General features: G+C 48.2%; 1 protein-coding gene across 4 annotated transcripts in view; it reads left to right on the top strand.

Annotated features, from left to right (window-relative positions):
* The first annotated feature begins 865 nt into the window (after positions 1-865).
* TJP1 (tight junction protein 1) overlaps positions 866-20,646 on the top strand; it is a 67,288-nt gene continuing 47,507 nt past the window's right edge. The window contains exons 1-2 of one of the 4 annotated variants that reach the window (XM_087829092.1): positions 866-988; positions 17,591-17,647. In XM_087829092.1, coding sequence (XP_087685218.1) covers positions 962-988; positions 17,591-17,647 — 84 coding nt within the window. In that variant the 5' untranslated portion in view covers positions 866-961. Of the gene's footprint in view, positions 989-16,986; positions 17,648-20,646 lie in introns of those variants that run through there. The other 3 variants (XM_087829093.1, XM_087829091.1, XM_087829094.1) reach the window with 3 other exon arrangements.

The following is a 20,646-nucleotide window of genomic DNA, read 5'->3' as shown; positions in this document are numbered from 1 at the left end:
GCCCGCGACCCGGCTGCGGCGCTGGTGGGTCGCGGGTTTGCAGGGAGCTCGTGGGAGCCGGCGGCCCAGGGAAAGCCTCTCGCCGCCGGGGCGCAGCGCGGCCCGCGCCCTGCTGCGGGCCGGGGAGGACGCGCGGGCCGGGGGACCGAGCGCGCGGGGGCCTGCTCCTCGGGGGCCGTGCCCGCCGGACCCTGGACGACGACAAACAGGAAGGCGCGCGCCGGCGGAAACGCCCCGGCCCCGCGCTGCTTCGGAAACTGGCCTTTTCCTTCCGCGGCGGGGGTCGTCCTGCCGCAGGAAGCGGGCCCGGGCCGCTCGCCCCGCCCCCACCCGCCGCGGCCCCGCCCACCCCGCCGTGGTCCCGCCCCATTCCCTCCGTGGCCCCGCCCCACCCGTCTAGGCCCCGCCCCCATCCGCCCCCGGCCCCACCCATCCCGCCGTGGTCCCGCCCCCGCCCAGCTGGGCATGCTCAGTGGGCCGGGCCGGGCCGGCAGGTTTGCGTGGCCGCCCGCAGTTGCCGGCGCCGGCTCAGCCCGGCGACGCCGCGTCCCTTCCCGCGAGTCGCGGCGGCGGAGCTGCGCGCAGAAGGCGGCCTCCGAGGCGGCGGCGGGCGGGCTGCGCGGACGGCCGGGGCCCCCGGGGCCGCCGAGGGGCGAGCGGGCGAGGCCGACGTGGCCGGGAGGCCGGGCGGGTGGCCGCACGCGGAGGGAGGCGCCGGCCGGGCGCGCCCCGCGGAGAAGCCCCGGGCGGGGCGGGCGTTCCCCGGACTTTTGTCCGAGTTGAGTCCCCTCCCCGTGGGCAGGGCCTCTCCGGCCGCCCCCGCCCCCGGCCCCGGCCCGGCCCCGGCCGCGCTCGCTCCCGGGAGATGTTTCTCGGGGCTGCGGCGTGAGGAGCCGGCGGCTGGTGGCGCGGAGTTCCGGGTCCGAGGAGCCGCGCGCGGCGCCGGAGAGCGAGAGACAAGATGTCCGCCAGGGCCGCGGCCGCCAAGGTGAGCGCCCCGCGGCCGCCGCGCGTCCCGAGCGGCCCAGCGAGCGAGCGGGCCCCGCCCTCCTTCCGGGGCGCCGGCGGGCGGGGGCGGGGGCGCGCGGGGCCCGGGGGCAGGTGCATCGCCCCGGGCGTCGGTCCCGGTCCCGGTCCCGGCTCGGGCTCCGGCTCGGGCGGGGACGCGCAACAGGTCCCGCGCCGGGAAACTCGGCGTCGGGCGGGCCGCGGGGTGCGGGGTCCCCCCCGCCGGCCGCCGCGCGCTCGAGGAGGGGCGGGCGCGGGCGAAACCGCGCGGTTTCGGTCTGAGGTCACGCGCGGCGGGACGCGCGGTGCCTGGGCTCCCCCACCCGCGTTATTTATTTAAGGCAGCACCAGGGAAAAAACCACAGAAAACCCACTCCCCTTAACACTTTAACAGTTTAATTTGAATTAAACTTTCAAAAGGAGCCCCAAGCCCCCTGCAAGGGGACGAGATGAACTAAAAACGCAGACGGACCGCCCTGCGGGCCGCAGAGCGACGCGCGCTCCTCCCCGTTTCCAGGCCGCCTCCCGGGGCTTTGAAACCTTGTTTCCGAAAGTCAGTAAAACCCTCTCCTTTGTGCGTGTTAGTCTTTTCCGTCATAAAGTAGCACCTGCTCCTCGGGAGCGCAGAGCCGTGAAGAGTGAAAACCTCCCCCTTTCAAAAACGGAATTTATTACTCAAGCAGCCTGGAAGGGCTGGGGCAGGTCGTGGTTTTGCGTGTTTATTTTTGCCGGGAATGTTTGTTTCTAGTCTCTGGGAGCAGGTATCATGGGGCCCTGAGAGCCGCTGCGGGTAGCAGGGACTGTCCTGTGTCTAAGAAAGTTTTAATTTGTATCTTTTGACTTTATGTTGATGAAAAACAATCTAAAGGTGAAACTTGACCCAGTGACTTAAACAGAGGCAAGTTTTTTGCTTTGGTTTTAAAATAAGCTCGCAGTATGTCCCTCCTTTGGGGCTTCCTTTCCCCGGAGGAAAGGCTTTGTTTCCAAATTGCAGAGAATGTCACTTTGTTCCTGAAGTGTGATCTCCGGCGCTTGATATCCAAGACGACACACCTTTGAAAAAGGTTACTTCAAGGCTGGAGAGAAGTAAGTTTTCAAGGGATTGCCTTAGTAAGGTGATTTAGGAGTAATACTTCGCGTCCAGAATCATGGTGTTGAGATTGTTTTATGCCATAATGCAAAGCGTCAACAAATTAAATATCGTAGGGACATTTGCATTCTTAAATATTTTTTGAGTAAGCTGTGAGTTGAAAGCTTATTTTTTTGACTGCTGTGTTATGAAGCCACCACAAAATGTAGATAGAGCAAGGCAGGCCGTGAAAGATAGGTGGACTGAAACAGTAACCATCTGTTTTCATGTCACATTTAATTTTTTAAGGTGATTAAAAGTGCTTACTAAGAGACAGGCTCTGTACTCAGTACCTTACAGATGATAGTTTTGTTTCCCCTACCCCCAGTTTAAAAAAGAAATGACATTAATTTGGCAGCCTGCTTTTTTTATTTTTAGCATAATCGTTTGTTGAACTTGTCTCTAATCTAAAACCTTTGGTTCTGTGTACTTTGTAATGGTCGAATAGTTTTCTGTCCCATGAACATGCTGTGGCTCATCATTGCCTGACTAGTTCCCAGGATTTTGCTACTGTAGGAAGCAGCATTATGTTTCTACAGTTGAGTACTTATACAGTGTTACTACACGTCAGATTCTTTAAAATGTCATTTCTGGGTCAAAGGGCACGTGCACTTAAAATTCTGGCAAATACTAGTAACTTTTTTTCTCCAAAAACATTGTACCTAGGAATTTAAAATAACAATTATTGGTGAGTTACCTCAATTTTAAAGAAGGTCATAAAATAAAACCTGACTAAACGAGATGAGACAGTATCCTCTCAGTGGGGAGAGGCAGTGTTGTGGACTAGACCAGTTTTCCCTGAGTTGATGTATAAAGATAGTACACTTTCAAGGAGAATCCCAGTGTTGTCTTACAGAAAACTTGATATATTGATGAGAAGGCGTATCTGATCAAATAAATGAAGGGTGGTCTCGGAATTTTGGGAGAAGGCCTAATCGGAACCTAATGTGTTATGAATCCAGAGCAGTTTCAAGCAGCCTGTCAGACGGTGGGACCAGAGTCCAGAGACATCTGTGCGTTTATGAGCTTTTAGTGATCACGGTTATGGGCATTTAATGTGCGTCAGGTATCGTTCTCAGGGCTCACCGTGAGTGAGCCGATTTAATTCTCAGGGTAACCCCCTGAAGTGCACACATGCTGTAGTTCCCACTTTATGGGTGGGGATTGAAACACAGATAAAAGTAACACCTAAATTCATGAAGCCTCAGTTTTCTTCCTCAGGCCATGGGCCAAAAGGAAAAAAAAAATCATAGACTACTAGAAGAAAGTGTATACTTTAAAAAAATACATACCTGAGTTGCAAAGGGCTTCTCTGTGCATACTAAAGAAGTAATAAAAGAAAAGATTTTTATATGTGTGATCTACACCTGAGTCTATGAACACAGTTACTAATGCACCTGATACAGAATTACTCAGAAGCTGAAATCAGGAATTTGAGGGTGGTTCTCCGTCTCGTGGAAGAATTGTTCATCATGCAAGAAGAGGGTATGAATAATTATCAGGAACGTGTCCCTTGGATGAATCACAGACGGTGGCTCAAGGAAGTTGCAGTGGCCTCTGCATTTTCAGGCGGGGTCACTTTGGGGGAAGCAGTGAAATTTAAAATTGCACTATTACATATGCTTATTAGATTCTGCTGCTTAAACGTTCTCATGTCTCAGGGACAGTACCTTTTCCCCTGTGGTTCTCCCTAAAATTATAGTGTAGTTTAGTATGAAAATTATTTACACCACTTAGATGCAGTGGACTTTTCTTAATAGCTGAACACTTACTTGAAAGTTAGAAATTAGCGAAATTAATGAACAAAACTAATTCAGAGTTAGTCTTTATAGACAGGAATTGTGTCCCGAGTGGCCGTTACAATGTAGTCCTAATTTTGCTAATTCCTGATCGATGGGTACTTGTTTCATTGCCTTAAAGGGAAACTAGAAACCCCCTGTGCCTTCTGAGAACTCTCTTGATCCTGTCTGCCAACTCGAATGGGCTTTGCTGTAGTAAATTTCTCTGGACCTGCTGAGTTTACACGATAATCATCATTCAACAGAAATATTTTGATAGCCTGTAAGGCAGAAGGCTGTTCGCATTTCGTGTTAGCATTTGGCATTTTAGACCTTCACGCGTCAGCTGTAACTCGTGTGCCCGGCTGATGACCCTGGCTGCGTTCAGCAGCTCGAGGTTGGTGCGGGACAGCCCTGCCTGCCTCTCCTCCCAGGCCCTGGGGCAGCACGAATGGTGCCACGCTGTTAGGAAGGAATCCACCCCCCACCCCACCCCCGTGTGAGTCTCAAATACTGATGTTTTCATGTTGGGAACTTGCAGCCTTTTATTTCATATCCAGGCACGACGTGCTGCCCAGGGTCGGCTGTCGGTGGGCGATAGAGGGGGTCACCCCCGTCACACTCCCGAGTGATGGGGCTGAAGCCAGCCTCGGGCCTCGAGGCTGTAATACAGTGCGTGTAGCCCTGTTTCCTGTTTGGTTTCACGGAAGAAGATTACAGTAGTTTCCCTCATTTTTTCAGCCCTGGAAACAATGCACTGGCTCTGACTTTTACTGGCTCTTTAATCTTTTTTCTATTTAGGGACCAAATGTAAACTCAGTACAGATCTAAGAATAAAACTGAGTAGAAGCAAGGCAGTCAGATCACCATGCTGCTAAGGAAAACGGCTTTAAAAATAAGAATTTTGGTGTAGAATTTGGCAATGTAATTCAGTTTCTGGACGTGACCCTGACATGATAAAAGTTCCATCTACTGAAAAACCTGCGTACTTAGGCCTGCCGGACTCAGTATTGAGTACTGGCTGAACATAGTGGCTGGACACGAGGTAGCAGATTGAGCCAAGTTATTTTATATCGCTAGAGGTTTGGTTTTGTTTTTTTTAATCAAATGTTAAGTAAGATTAAAAGATAATTTATGTCTAATATGCTATTTCTGAAATATTTGACTGGAACTTGCTTTGTTTTTGCATCTCTGAATTTTGAAAGAATCTTGAAACTCCTTATTAGTTTTCTTTTAATCTTTTAGGCAGAGAGAGGCATTGGGATAGTGTACCGAGTTTTAGGTTTAATTTAAAGTTGGCGTAAGTATCTCAGAACAGTATTTTCAGTGTAAGGTAGCAATAAAAATAGGCCTTTTGCTGTCTCTGACCTAGAGTGCTTCTTAATTTATTTATTGCCAAGAAGAGTGGCTTCAGGTTCCTCCTTTATGGGTTAGCCAGGTGCTTTATTTCCATTCCTTCTTAAACAGATAAATTCTTAATAATGAGAAGTGTGTGGTGAGTACCTGGGGAGGGAATTTCCTTTTATATCATAAAAATGGACGAAATAATTCACTGTGAAAGACCAGCCATACCAAGAGGCCCTGCCTTACAACAGCAGAAACCCATTGTTGCCAAATCCATACACTGTTTGAGGTTTAACAACAGAACGCTGCCTGTTGTATATTGAGAGTTAAATATCAGTCTCAGATGGCCCTTAACTTTGGGACCCATCAAAAGATGAGTTCTAATTAGTTCGAGTTTATACGTCTCACTTAGTATATCAGAACCAACTAACTTACTGGGAGGATGCTGGGAGGTGAGCTGGCTGGTGAATGACCTCCGTCCTTCGAGTTTGTCATGCCCAGAGGGAGGTGACAGCAGGAGCTGACATTACTTTATGTGGGTATTAGGGACACGATTAGCATAGTCCTGGTTTAATAAAAAAATATTTTAATTTGCTGAAATTTCTTTTTTAAAAATAGTGTGTATTTCCAGGGAGTGAAAGTTCATTGTTTTTCCTGGTTATCTTAAGAGTTTTCCCTTTTTTGGAGTTGTCACCAGTAATCTTTGGGGTTTGTACCATTTCCGATGGCTGAACTAAATTTATGACTAGCGCTCTTAATTTAGGACATAATCGTAAAATCCAGGAGGGTATCGGTAATGACTGATTTTTTGGTTAGTTCAACAAACATGAATTGAGCACACTTTGTTTTGGATCCCTGTTCTTTAGAAGCTTATAGTTTTCAGCTGTATACTGTAATAATCAGCTGTGAAATGTATAATTCATTTTTAAGGTCCCAGGAATATGCATTGCTTACTCTTGAAAAATAAACACGAGCACCGTTGTGGCCGCCTTACAGCATCACAGCATTCGGGTGCTCTCTTGGTTGGGGAAAGTGGCGGAATTATATCTAAGGCCTGGGCTTGCTGTAACAGTTGATTTTCTGCATTTTGTGTTAATTTTTAAAAAAAGTTTAATTCTGGATACATCCATGTATTTAGTAAAAGTATCTCACTAGGAGAAAACGGTTAAAGCTGGAAAGTAATTAGAATTCACTTACGTACTTACAACTCCTTGACTAGACTGATGTGGAAAAGGTACAGTTTGCTGGCTGTTCCTGTTTGTTGAGGGTCTAACAAGCTGTGAAATACGGAACAATTTGGATTTTTCCCCAGCAGATACTTATTGCAAACCTGGTATGTACCAGACACGCTGAAGGTGCTGGAGAGAGGGGGCGGTGTGCATAGCCGTGCGCGTGGAGGTGTCAGTGCTGTGGGCAGACGGCAGCGAAGGGAGTGCTACCCGCCATGAGTGCTGGAGCCCCTGACGCGCCGTTTCCAGATCACGGCCTGCCCCCACGGACTGCAGCCACCCCGTTTTCTGCGGCCCCCGGGTTGTAGTTTCCTCTCTAACTTCGCCATTGCTTGCGCGTTCCCCGAGCTCTGCAGTGCCGCCTGTGGCCGTGGCTGCTGGTGTGTGTGGCTGCTTTCGCCCAGCATTGTGTTAGATGATTGATGCTGTGGGCAGCTATAGTTCATTAGTTCTCATTGTGTTCGTGGCTGAAATTCCTAGTAATCCATTGTATGAGGGCTTACGGCCAGATTGGCTGGGAAAAAGTAGTTGGAATTAGACTTTTGTGGGTTCCTGGAGGAGAACATTGCGTCCCTCCGGCAGGGCCGGAGCAGGTAAGCACGTTCCCTAGTCGCTGGAGCCAACAGCTGCGGGAAGGCAGTGCGCTCTTTTGGTGTTCACTCAAAGGGCCAGTTTTAGTGTGGAGGGCATTTTACGACTAGAATGCCCTCTTAAAACCCATCATCATAAAGTATATTTTTGTAGGTATTCATTTATTTGACTCTGATCAAACCCATAAAAGCCACCATCAGGCAGAATACATGCTTTGGACAAAAACAACTGAAAACAAGTCTACTTTTCAAAGTATAATTGTAGGAAATCGTTCCTCTGCTGTCATGTAAGGAACTCTGGAAGACTGACTTACTGGTTGTTTCTGTTTTTAACAGTAATAAGTGTTGGAATATTTAAACAAACATACACCACCCTATGTTTTGGTGCTTCAGTGCCTATAAAATCAGAAGGCAGCGACCATGGCAAGTGGGTTTACACTCTACTTGTAAATATGAGAAATGAGTGTCAAAAATAAATAATGGCCCTGTAACATTTAATCTTAGCTCTGCTAGGTCCTACTGTTATCTGTGTTTTATAGGTGAGGAATCCAAGGTTAAAGTCACTCACTCTGGCTAATCGCACACCTGCTTATACGTTTCATAATCCATATGTGTGTATGCTTAGAGGTTCCTGTGTTCCAAAGGAATGTCCGGGAGATGCCTGTGGAATGGCGTTGGGTGAGTCTCCGACCAGATCAGCGGCATGAATCAGGGAAGCCTGGAGAGAGTGCTTGGCGGTCAGAGTGCGGGCTGGTCTGAAGGAAGTAGCTGTTGCTCAACTCCAGCTGATGGCTGGCTGGAGGAAGACAGGCCAGACCGGCCAGTTTTTTAAAGCAGGTTGTAAACCCAGATATTTATGTAAATTACCTTGACTTAAATGTTGGCAGCTGATTTCATTATTTTCTACCTTTTTATTTTAAAATACATAAAACAGATGCACATTAATGAGTTATTATAAAGCGAGCCCCCGTGTAAACACCATCCAGGTCAGAGACTAGAACATTGCCAGCTTCTCGGAAGCTCGCCCCACCTCTTGCCTCTCCTGATGACATTACCCTGCTGAATGTAAGGTGGCCACTGTCCTGACCATAAGCCCCATACATGGTGACCTGAGTCACACCTTTCCTCCCTGAGGCAGCCACTATTCTGGCCTTGTTTTTAAGATTCATGTGCTGTTGCGTATGAATTCATTCATCTTCGTTGTGACTGCACCATGGTTGATGGATGTTGGGTTATCTCCTAATTTCAGCTGTTAAGAACGATGCTTCCTGGAACACCCGCCCGTGTCCCTTGGTGAGCACTGCTCATATTTATGTCTTTAGGGGTGTCCTCGCTACTGGATTGTTTCATGTAGCTCCAGTTTTAGGAGGAGGTGTCTTCTCCAAAGAGGTGGCACCACCTGCACTGTTCACCCTCAGGGAAGCGTGTCGGGTGCCCTGCGCCCGTCCTGGTATCAGACACTTTACCGTCGCCCTTCCAGTGGTCTCCAGCGTAACCTCGGTGTGGTTTGAATTTCTTGGAGTGGATGAGCAGCTTTTCACGTCTGTGGCCTGTTCAAGCCTTCTGTCTGCTTTTCTTTGGGATTATTGGGGGTTTTTTCCTTGATTTGCTTCGAATTTTTTGGATAAAAACCAGCTGATTATATGTACTATAGGGAGAGTTTTCAGCCTGTGAGAATCTCTCAGTGCTGTCTTCATGCCTGGGAGGTCTTAATTTGAATGTGGCCTCAGTGCCATGGCCCAGAGAAAGGCCAGCAAGGGGAGAGTGTCAGGAGAGGCACCTGTCAGCGAGCAGATCCCGCCCAGAGAAGTCAAGTAAAGGACTGGGAAGGTTGTCATTGAGTAACCCTCGGTCTTTATTACTTTATGACTTCAGGCTCTGGACTCTGAGTCTTGGGTCTGCCCCTTAATAGCTGCGTTATCTGTGAAATGCAGTGGGTGATAGTGACAGCACCCTCCAGGGTGGCGGGGCACTCGCTCGGCACAGTGCCCAGCACCTCGTAAGCTATTGTGTGACCTGCATCTTTCAGAAACAGTCTTTGTTTTGTTTTGTTTTGTTGGTTTTTTAACCCTCACCTGAGGATATTTTTTTCCTTTGCTTTTCAGAGAGAGTGGGGAGGGGGGAGAACATCTCTGTGAGAGAGAGACATAGATTGGTTGCCTCCCGTAGGCACCCCGACTGGGCTGGGATGGAGCCTGCAACTGAGGTACGTGCCCTCGGCGGGAATCAAACCCGGGACCCTTCCGTCTGAGGGCCGGGGCTCTAACCACTGAGCAACGCGGCAAGGGCTCAGAAACGTTTTATGTGAAGCCCATCATAGTACAGAGAAGAGGCATATAGGAATCATGTTTGCGTGTGTGCACTTGTACAAACATTTAATTTGTGTGTGTGTTTATATATTTGATACTGGACAGATGTCAGCCTGTAGGTTAGGAGTCCCAGCCCAGCAAAACGTGCTGTGGTTTCAGAAAGGACCCTCAAGCTCCCTGGATGCTTTTTAAAAATTGCAGTAGCATTGAAGACGAGATGCAGTCTTTAGTCTGATGGATTTGGGAAGAGAGATTAAGGCCCATTCCAAACCCAGTGCACCCGCTCAGTTGGGATATCCATCCAGCATGGTGAATGGTTGGTTAGCAAATTCTGCTCAGTTTTTACCCCCTGAGCATCTCACATCTTTCCCCTTGTTCCATCTGTACTTTTTACCACCTACATCCCCTCCGCCAGCACACACACACACCCCGATTACAGTTGATTATAATCTCTCTGTATTCCTGTAATAGCCTCCTAGGTAATATCATGCCTCTTCTCCCCTTACAGTCGGTTTTTCTAAAGTGATCTTTTCAAAATCCAAGTTTGATTAGTGTCTCCCTGCGCCCCAGCGCACACACCCATTCTGAAACTTCTAGGCCTCGTATTTCCTTCAGGCGTAAAAGACCAAAATCCATAATACGGTCACCAAGCTCCTGCTGGGTGCCTTGGCCCCTGCCGACCCCTCCAGCCTCACCTGCCCCTTTCTCCTCCGTGCCCTCCCCTCTCAGACTGCTGTCCCCTCCTCAGTTCCTACCAGGCCCTGCACTTCCTCCCAGGTTCCTCTTTGAGCCCCACTCGTGGCACTGTTGTGCTTTTTTCGCATGTACGTAAGCCTGTGATGACGTATTTAGTCGTGACATTTTTTTGGCCACCCAGTTCTCCCACTGGACTATGAGCCCCATGAGAGCAGAGGTCGCACTGATGGTCTGACCCAGCGTCTGACACATCATAAACTCAGATATTTGAATGAACGAGAGAAGCTTGTTCCTACCCTAGGACTCGTGCACGAGCCGATTTCTGTACCTGGAAAGCTCCCCCACCTCCGTCCCTCCTCCTAGCACCTGTCCAATTCTTTTACTCAGGAACCTTGCCCTGAACCCAGGAACCACGTGAGAACTCTGCTCACAGCTCCCACGCTTTCCCTTGTACCAGCTTGTCTGCTGGTGGTTGAGTAACATCTGACACCCTCGTAGACTGGAGTCACCTTTTTTACTGGGTCTCACTTACCCGGAACAGACCAGCTTAAGTTCAGCCTAGAAACTCCCAGCAGATCCCAGTGCGTCTCCAGGACTAGCTGCACTTTGTTTTCTGCAAGGAAAGGGAGCCGCTGAAGCCGCCAGCCCGGGAAACCTGCTCGTGACCTTGGTAGCAGCCCTCTTGGTTTGGGTCCTTCCTGGATCAAGAATGGATTTCCAGTCCCCTCGAGTTAATTCATTTCTGGTCCCCTCCTATTAATTTGTGTGCCCTGTCCATTAGTGAACTCGAGCACGTTTCCCACATGTTTATTGCCATTTCTGTCCTCTGTGACGTGTGCCTCCCCCGTCCCTTAGCCCGTCTTTTCTGTCAGGCTGGCTGGCTGGGCGGGGAATTCTTCGTACATTCTGGATATGAATGCGGTGTTCGTTGGGTATATCAGGTTGCTTTAGAAACCCAGTTTTACGTGGAAGTACATGATGTTGCTTCTGTGTTGTGCGTGGGAAAGTCGAAAGTTGTAATACCGAAATGGCCTGAATGAAAACTGGCGCGTCTGCTCCTGTCTCACTGAACCCGACCTGTGGCTGCTGCCGCCTCAGTGGTAAGGTTTTCGGCCTCGAGGTGCCGGGTCTTGGCGCCAGGAGGAGATCCCTGAGCCGAGGAGAGTGCCTGAGTGAAGCGTAGCAGCTGACACACAGCTTGTCACCTTTTTACTTAGCTGTGGCGTGACTTGTTTAAAATAGTTGTATGATTTAAGGGGAAGAAAGGAGGCTGATGGTAAAGAAACGTGGCCTGTTGAGTCTGCAGATCTGGCCTGTTTTTCATTGAGCGCTTAGCTGTGGGAGCATCACGATTTTTCATACATCTTCATTATTTAAACTGAAAGGATTTTTTTAAAAACCCTAATTTTGGATAAATGATAGCCTGAGAGAGAAGTTGCAGATGTGTTCGTTTCCTTATATCGCTCTTCTCACTCCCCTGACTAACCGTAGAACCCTCGAGGGCCAGAGGAAAACGTTCGTCCCTGACAGTAACTGCGCCAGTGCCCCGCTCTCTGTTTCAGGATCCCACGTTGCATTAAATTGTCACTTCTCTCTGGTGTCTTTGACTCGTCACAGATCCTCAGGTCTTCCTTCTGTATTTCCTCACCTGTTTATGTGCTTCCAAAGAGTGACGATTGGTTATTTTGTAGGATGCGGCTCAGTTGGGTGTCTGATGTTTTCGCATTATTGGAATAGGTGATGCATTTGGGGCAAGAAAACTGTAAAAATCCTCTTGTGTCCTTGGTGCATCATATCATAGGGTTCATGCTGTCGACGGGACTTGTCGATGACATTTACCCCAGTCGTTTGTTTCAGGTGGTATTTCTCCTCTGTCATTGATAAGCATTTGAGGCTGTGCTGATCCTGTCACTCCTCAAACTTTCCACCCACTAACGTGAGCATCTGCTGGTGGATCTTACCTGCAGCAGTTTGTGGGATTTGCCTCACGGGTAATTGTTTCCCTTTTCCCTTCTCCGTCAGGAAGAGCTGTCCCTTTCCCATTTATTGTTTTGATTTTATCACGGTGAACCTGTGGGTATTTTAGTCTATGGGTTAAAATCTAACACTGTCATTCCCCACCTTGTTGCTCCAGTTTTCCAGCTTTCGCCATTAGAAGCTCCTTCAGGTTGGTTCCTGTGTCCAAACCCCGTATTTTATCAGCGGTTCCTTAATTTCTGGCACCATGTGATGATACTAGGTTCCAGGTTCGGTTTGTACTTTCCCTTCCTCAGCCCTGGAACCAACCGCTTCTCCAAGGAATCCTGCCTTATTTTATTAGAGAACAGAATTTAGAAATGTGAGCTCTACGTGCATTTAAGAAAGATGAATAAAAATAAGAGAATTATTTTCTTTTATTACAGTTCAGGGCCATGGCTGCCAGAGCCTGTCCCAGCAGCTGAAGGCGCCAGGCAGGGGAGAACCCGCCAACGCACACACGTTTTTTCTCATCAGCATTATAACAAAATGACTTTGAACAAATCGGCGTTCTTCGAGGGCCTGCTGTGGATGAAAGTGTTACTCTTACGGTGCCGTTTTCATCCCGCGCTCCAGCATGTTCTCCAGACAGTGGGTGATGTCTTGTAGCCCCATCGCTTTTCCTGGACCCCAGCTGGCTCCGCCTTGTCAAGACTGGCTCTTCTTTTCCCCCCCTGAAATATCTGTAGCCCACAGGTCAGCTTGGTCCTTCGGTAACTGGATCTTTTCTCTTGGGCTTAGTGCTACCTGTTGGTTACTCCTGAATCCTTGCCTACTCCAGGTCTCGGTCTGGACCTTCCGACCTCTGTGTCCAGCTGCCAGCTGCTGTGTGTCCGGGCTGCCGGTTCCACGGGCACCTTACATTAAGGGTTTTAAACGGAACTTGTAAGATGCTCCCTGCTTTGTCACTCAGTTGCCTAGTTCAGAAACCTAACAGCCAGCTTTGTTCTCCCCGGTTTTCACTTTGACTTGCTGGCCGGTTCCCACGCAGCCGCCTTCAGGGAGCCCTGACTGTGCCATTTGATTGCCTGAGACGCCCTGGTGTTTTCCCGTTGGGTTGACAGCCCGCAGCACCACGGGCCTGTTGTGACGGTGCCTGCACAGCTTCCCTTGTCCACAAATGTACTTTCCAGCCACGTCAAAGCCAGCTCCGCGTACAGCATCAGTAACCCTGCTGGCGTGCGCTTCTTCCCGAAACAGCTTTGCCCCCTTTCTCCTGGTTATCTTTCAGGTGGGGGCTCGGTCTCTGGTCTCGGGTCTCCGCTGCTGCAGAGCCTCCCTGCCCCCCATGGTGACACCCCTTACGCACCATTTACATAGTGTTATAAGCCGGCCCCTTGAGCCCCTAGAAAGGAGGAGGGACCTATTTTTGCTTCCACAGCACTTAGTTTATCTGATGTTTGTTGAATGAATGAATGGATGGATGAATATTATTATTATGGCTGTAGGAATGGTAAATTCTAAGTGGCTGCCTGTGTATCTAGGTAATGTTAAGGAGTTAAGATGTTTCTTTATTTGGAGAGCACTTGCTTTATTTATTCTGTTACATTAAGGGCTTCTACTTGGCCTTCTTCCAGTTACAGGTTCGTTTGTGTGTTCAGTTCTTGTGGTCAGCCCGAAAGGAGAGTGAAACTGCCCAGAATTGGGATCTGAAGCTTTGGCAGGAGGCCCCTGGGGGTTGGTGATCTGAGTAGTGTCCTTGCCAGCTGGAGCTTAGAACAAAGAAACCAAACAGGCTCTTGGGAGATTCTGAAATGCAGCTCTCCGCTGCCTCAGAAATTGGGGTTCTGGTCATTGGTGCTGACTTAGAAATGTCCGGAGACCTCGGAGTCCAGTGGCCCGGGCTGCGGGCTGTGAGCTGCGGTGCGGGAGTGCTGACTGTGCGGCCTGTTTGGAATTCTGATGGGGCTGCAGTTGGAATCGCAGTCTGACAGCATTTTGGAGCCAGGAAGAACTTCTTACTTAAGAACATGGCATCCAGTTCCCTAACTTTATAGGTGAGGACAACGAAGGCCCCCTCTCTAATGGCAGGTGTGGGCTCTGCTCTGCCCGGCTGTGGTCCACGTCACTTTCTGTGTGACAGCATTTTTCAGAGCCCCTGAGGGGTGGTGGTGCTGGGGCCATGCTGCGGAGCGGTTCTGGACGCCCGCTTTCCCCATGGTTTCCCGCAAGCCTAGATGCTTTGGGAATGAGACGAGAGGTGACCAGAGCTTTGTCCAAGCTACACAGTTACGCATTCTGCTTTTTTTTTTAATAAGAGAAATGACAGGCAAGTTTACAGTAAGGGTGCTAAGTTTTACAAGTCACTTATTTGAGCGGGTAATAGGTGAACTTGGTAAAGCACTGCGAAAGGACCCATAGTGCAAAAAGAAAGGCTCGCACCCCCCGTTTTCATTTCTGCACCCCAGAGGCTACTTGTTTCTTAGATTCTTCCAAAGAAACCCCCCCCTTATCTTTATGTAGCTCACAAAATAGTGCATAATAAATTTACTGGCACAGATGTTTCACAGCAATTTTAGCCTCACTTCTGAGTGATTTGCTGTAAGAAGCTCCTTCCCCTCTACCCTTCAACAGTTTATTATGATTATTTTTGTTGAAAATTTTACAGTAGGTAACCGTGAGTCCTGTTCTTATATTTTACTGTATTTGCGTAAGAAATCGAGGTCTCCACCGTCTGTCTGTCCCTCCGTGCCTTCCGAGCTCTTCACAGGCTCTGCCTGGCTGCACACACAGCCGTGGGCAGAATTGTGCTGAAGGAAACCAGAGGCTGGAGAGGGAAGAGAGATGACATGGTTCATTGTTTAAACCAGGAATACATTTTTTTCTGTGTGATAAGGATTGGCAAGGCATAATAGCTCATTTATATTCTGGATTAAATTGGTTTAGCGTGATGGTCAAGAGCCTGACCACTGTCCCTTCTGGCGCTCTCGGTCTCTCTGCCTTCTGGCGCATGGCCCCCGTCTGGCAAATCAGCTACCGTGGCTGTGCTTGGCTTTAACAGAGAAGTGAGGTGTTGTGTTACCCTTTTGGGGGCAGCCATTGAGTTAGTGGAGATGTGTATTGTCTAACCCCTTCAAAGAAGACATACATTTTTAGTGGGATGCTGAGAGTTGTTTCAGTATTTATTTCCCCCCTTACACTGTACAAACAAAACCATTTAAAGCTCTCTCGTTACACTCCTTGACGCTTGTACACTAACCTTGATGTATACATCCCTTAGTGACAGTAGAATAAGTACCTTTTAGAGTTAACAATAAAACAAAATAATCTTTTAAAATATTATTTGGTTTTCTTAAAAATATTTGCCGTCTCTGATGGGATTTGGTAAGTGTGGTTTAAAACACTTTGGCACTGTATTCTGATTGGGAGTGGGGAAGGAAAGCCACAGGATGAAATACCTAATAGCCAAAAAAGCGCCCACGCCCTTCGCTGAGGGTGTCACCATTCTGGCCCCTCGGCCCCTGCTCGTGCTGCGCAGAGGGGCCAGCAGTGTGCGCTGCTCCACAGCCCGGCGGGGACGGCCTCCCCACGGGTCAGTACTCCCCGAAATGGAAAAGGGGCCTCTACAGCCGCCCGGAGAGGGTGAGCCCTTGCCCGCCAGAGACGGGCTCCCCAGGCGTCTGCCTGTTAGCTGCCCTTGCAGTTTGCGCCGACGGGACAAGGACTGGGGCTGCGCTCCTGGAAGCGGGGGTCCAGAGGCCAGGAGCCCGAGCCGCGGCAGGTCCCGGTCCCGGTCCCGGCGGCAGCCGCCGGGCGGCCTGGCAGGCAGCGCAGGGGTGCGGATCGCGTGCATTTTAGCAGGACTCGGACCGCTGCGCAGAATTACTCATGTCGTCGTCGCTTCGCGTCGATGGAGGAGTCTTCTTTTAATACAATAAGCCCTGGTCAGTTAAAGCGCAACACAGGTTGGTTCCCGGCAGAGGTCGCATTGAGAGGGGTGGCTGCGCCGATTGGGAGGTTGGAACAAAACGCGGGTGCCGTTGGCAGTTCTTACCTGCGGGAGTGAACAGAGCGACCTTTCTCTCCCTCATTCATCTGCAGGAAAGTTAATCTAGTTGCTTTGAATTTAGTTGCAGGCTTTCTCCATAGGGACTCATTTTCTTTCTTTTTTTTAAGTTTCTTTATCTTTATTGTTGAGAATATTACAGATGACCCCTTTTTCCCCCCATTGATCCCCTCCGCCCCGCATCCGTCCCACCCCCAGGCCCTCCCCACACCAGTGCCTGTGCCCATGGGTTATGCTCATAAACACATAAGTTCTTTGGTTAACCTCCCCACCCACTCCCCCTCCCCACCTTCCCTCTGAGACCCCTCAGTCTGCTCCACGCTCTGTCTCTGGATCCGCTTTGTCCATCAGTTGGGATTGATTTTCTAAAGTAGCTTAGTCTCTGATTGAAGTTGCTGTGGGAAGGGAGAAATGGGCCCCTGGCACCTCGATGGGCGTGTTCTCGTGATGCTAATGACAGCGGTGTGACAAAAACAGATCTCACTTGTGAAACAGGCCTTCGAAACAGTTGGTGGTCTGAGAATGCCGTGCTCAGCAGTCCCCTCCCCGTTTGTTAACTGCAGAGGCCTTTAAAAATTTGTATATAGGTAGATGTATTACATTTAGGAACCCTAATTCCATAACGTGGTAAGAGAGACTGAATTACTTTAAGCTTCCAAGAGCCATTGACCCAATTTATAAGGAATTTATTTTGAATTTTTTAGTGCTCATCCTGTGGATACTAATTTGTTTCCCTCTCGTAAGAGTTTCTTGACAGTAGATGAACCAACTACACAGTGGTTTGAGTAGGGCTTCATCGGAGCTTGCAGCGATCTCTCATTTTATGGTGATTTGTGCGGAGGTTTTTTTGGAGTTTTTCTGCCTTGGGGGGTGGTGTGCATGCACAGTGGTAAACGGGAAAAGCCATTTGTTCCTTCAGGAAAAAGCCTGAGAAGACAGTTCTGTAGTAAAACCTTAACTATAGATGGAGCAGTCGTGTTTAACCGTGATAGTAAAGCAACCATTGGCCAAACCTATCAAATGGCCCCATCTAATTTCCTGTAACGCGAATATTTATAACGGTTGGGTTCAGAGGTATCTCTTTGACTTACCCGTTTGTTTGCATAGCATAAGAAATGCTTTAAAATGTCTTATGTGTCGGTAGATATTTTAAAATAATGTTATTCCAACTTTTATTTTCTATTTCATGTGACGTATAAAGTTGCAGAATTAGCTGGAATACTGATCTCTGCTGGCAAGAAATGCACATTGAACGGCATCTGTCCAATTAAGTTAAAAACAAAGGAAGTTCCTGTGTGTAGTTTCCTGTCTCCTACAGCAAAAGCAAACCAAAAAGCCTTGGTTAATCACGGCGCCCTTTTTCAGAGTATTCGATATTAACAGTATGAATTTTAATGTGCTAAGTCGTTAGCTCGATGTTCTTGTTCACTTTTTCGGAGTCGTTTTCTTAAAAGGTAAATGACTGCTTCTCTTTTGCTTTCCCAGAGCACAGCGATGGAGGAAACAGCGATATGGGAACAGCACACAGTGACGCTTCACAGGGTGAGTTTGTGCTGCAGTAAATAATCTGTGTGCAGCTCAGGATATTGGCAGCTTTCGAAAACAATAGAGGAAAGCCAGCTGTCAGGAAGCCCAAAGAAAGGGGAAAAACTTTTCTATATTCCTTTGTTAAAATTAGAATTGCAATAAATTCTTTATTAAGGTCAAGAGTGAAAATGATTGCTTTTTCAAATATCCTTCTGGTGGTTATTGGTATTTTTGCTGTTTTTATCCCCGACTGGAGAAATTAGATTATTTATTTTTAAATTCTTGAGTGATCAGAAAAAAAGACACTGTACACTGTATAAATTGGAAACCGCTTCAACCTGAGTACATATGCATGTGTTGTAGGCTTGGGGTTTAAAATAAACCAGGTCGTGTGGGTAATAAAATCTTAAAAGACACTTGTTGATTGGAAACATGTAGATCCTGAGCTATCGCTTAAGCAGTTGCAGATGGGCACAGAGCAAGTAGCAGTGAGCTGGGCGGGAGAAGAGCGTTGTCTGCCCTGCACTCCAATCCTGGTCTCCCCCTTTCCCTCTAGAAAGGGGCAAGCCGCCCAGTCCCCTTCCAAAGCTGTGGTTTCCACGCGTTTAAATTGGCTAACGGCACCTGTTTGTGCCTGACACGAAGTGAGCCTCTCCCACGAGTCCCCCTGTGCTCCCTCGAAGAGAGTTGACTGTTCCCCTCCCCTTAGAGAATGAACAGAAAAGTTAGAGCGCGTCGCAGTGCAGTACTTGGCACTCCGTCTACCAGCCCGCCGGATCCACCGCTGGGCAAACGGAAGGGGGAAGCACATTCTGCACTCTGCCCTGATCCTGTCGTGCATGTTTGAATCTGCACGTACTAGATAATGGGTGAATTAATTATTCAGAAACAGTGATTTCAGATAAGATGGAGTGGGCTTTTGAATGCCTCCCTAAATGATGATAAAAGAAATCATTAAATAATACTAACCTTAACGGTTAATTTGTAAAGCTAAAGTACAGCCTCTGTTTGTACTGATGGGTAAAGTATTTCAGTCAGATTAAACATATGCAGTAACTTCGTACCTTCTGACTGTTGAATTAGCTGGTTGTGATGGAATAATTTGGTGTTACTTTATCCCATTACATTCATTTTCTGAATGCCTTTATTGTTCTCACTGGTAGGATTTACATACAGTAAAGTTCATGCTCACTGTACAGTTGTGAGTTTGACAAACATGTGGTCCTGTAGCCACCTCTGCAATCAAAATACAGGGCGGCTCCCTCGCCCTGAAACGCACTCTTGTGCCCATTCACGGTCGGCCATGCCCCTCGCCCAGCACTTAGCAACCGCTGGGGTGTTTTCTGTTCCCGTCCGGAGACATTTAGCCTTTTCCAGAATGCCGTGCCGGCGAGCTCAGCTGTGTACATGTAGCCCTTGCAGACCTGGTGCCTTACCCTCGGCCCCGCGTGTGCGATTCCCCGGGACGCTGCTTGTTTCAGTGGCTCTGTTCTATTTTGTCGTCAGTTTTTTCTAGTGCCCAGGGCATTGCAGTGTGCGAACGTGGAGTGATTCACGTGTTCCTTCTCCAGTTCCGGTACATTTGGCTCGTTTCCAGCTTGGGGTGATTGTGACTAAACCTGCTCCAGTGTGCAGGCTTTTGGACGAACGTGACTTTTCCTTTCTCTTGGGTGAATACTTAGGAGTGGACTTGCGGTGTGCCTGGCCTACCTGCCAGACCTGTCCGCACCGCTGTGCGTCCCGCAGCTGCTGTGCGTCTTCACCAGCACTTGATGGCATCAGGGTGGTTTCGGTTTTTGTGTTTTCTTAGTTTTAGCCACACAAGTTAGGTGTGTAGTCACTGTGGTTTTAGTTTTCAATTCTCTAAAGACTAGTGATGTTGGGCATCTGCTTATGAACTTACTCGACATCCATGTACCATCTTTGGTAAAATGTGTTCAGATCTCTTGCCCATTTTTAATTGGGTTTCTTTTTTTATTATTGAGTGTTTTCTTATAATTGTGGTAAAATACACCTAACATAAAATTTACCCTCTGTTCAAGTCCTTTGCCCATTTTTTAATGGGGTTATTTATTTTTTAGTTGTTGAGTTGTAGGAATTCTTGTATCTTTTCTGGATATTAACCCCTTATCAGATATATGACTTGCAAATATTTTTTCCTACTCCATGAATTGTCTTTTCATTCTGTTGATTGTGCCCCTTGGTGCACAGAAATTGTTACTGAGTTTTGAGAGTTCTTTCTATATTCAGGATACAAGTTTAATTTTCTGCCTCTTAATTTCTTCTGTCAAAAATCAGTGACCATTTATGTTTGGTCTTTCCTGCTCTCGTCTGTTGATCTGTGCGTCTCCCTTTCTGCCAGTTACTTCTGCCTCGATTACTGTAGCTTTACGTTAAGTGTAGAAATCAGGTAGTATGAATCCTCCAGATTTACCCTTTAAGAAAAATTGTTTTGGTTATTCTAGTTTCTTTGCCTTTTGGTATAGATTTTAGAATACGTTTGTTAAAAAAAATCCGCTGGGATTTTCATTCAGTTTGCATTAAATCTACAGATAAATTTGGGGCGAATTGGCGTCTCAGCGGTATTGAGTCTTCCAGACTATGAGTGTGATCAAACTCTTGCCATTATTTTTTTCCCCTTCATTGGCTTTGTTGTTTTTGGCGTACGGGTCCTGTGCACATTTTGTTAGATTTCTAGTTACAGTCCATGGTTCCTGGTGCTGGTCTAGATGGTGCTTTTTTTTAAATTTCGATTTTTGATGTGCGTAGAAATAAATTGCTTTTTAAAAACAGTGAACTTGCCATTTTCTAGACTTACTAGTTCTAGGACCATTTTTGTAGAGTTCTTGGTATTTCCCTATGTAGACTGTCATGTTGTCTGTGAGTAGAGGCTGTTTTATTTCTTCCTTTCTGATCTGTGTGCGGTTGTTTCTTTCTCTTGCCTCATTGCGTGGGCTGGACGCCCAGGATGCTGTCGAGGAGCGGGGCGAGCAGGCGCCATTGCCTAGTTCCTC

Source organism: Miniopterus natalensis, chromosome 22, assembly GCF_054644295.1.
Source record: "Miniopterus natalensis isolate mMinNat1 chromosome 22, mMinNat1.hap1, whole genome shotgun sequence".
Classification (NCBI taxonomy): domain Eukaryota; kingdom Metazoa; phylum Chordata; class Mammalia; order Chiroptera; family Miniopteridae; genus Miniopterus; species Miniopterus natalensis.
The sequence above is the reverse complement of the archived record's forward strand: the minus strand, read 5'-3'. Positions and strand labels throughout refer to the sequence as shown.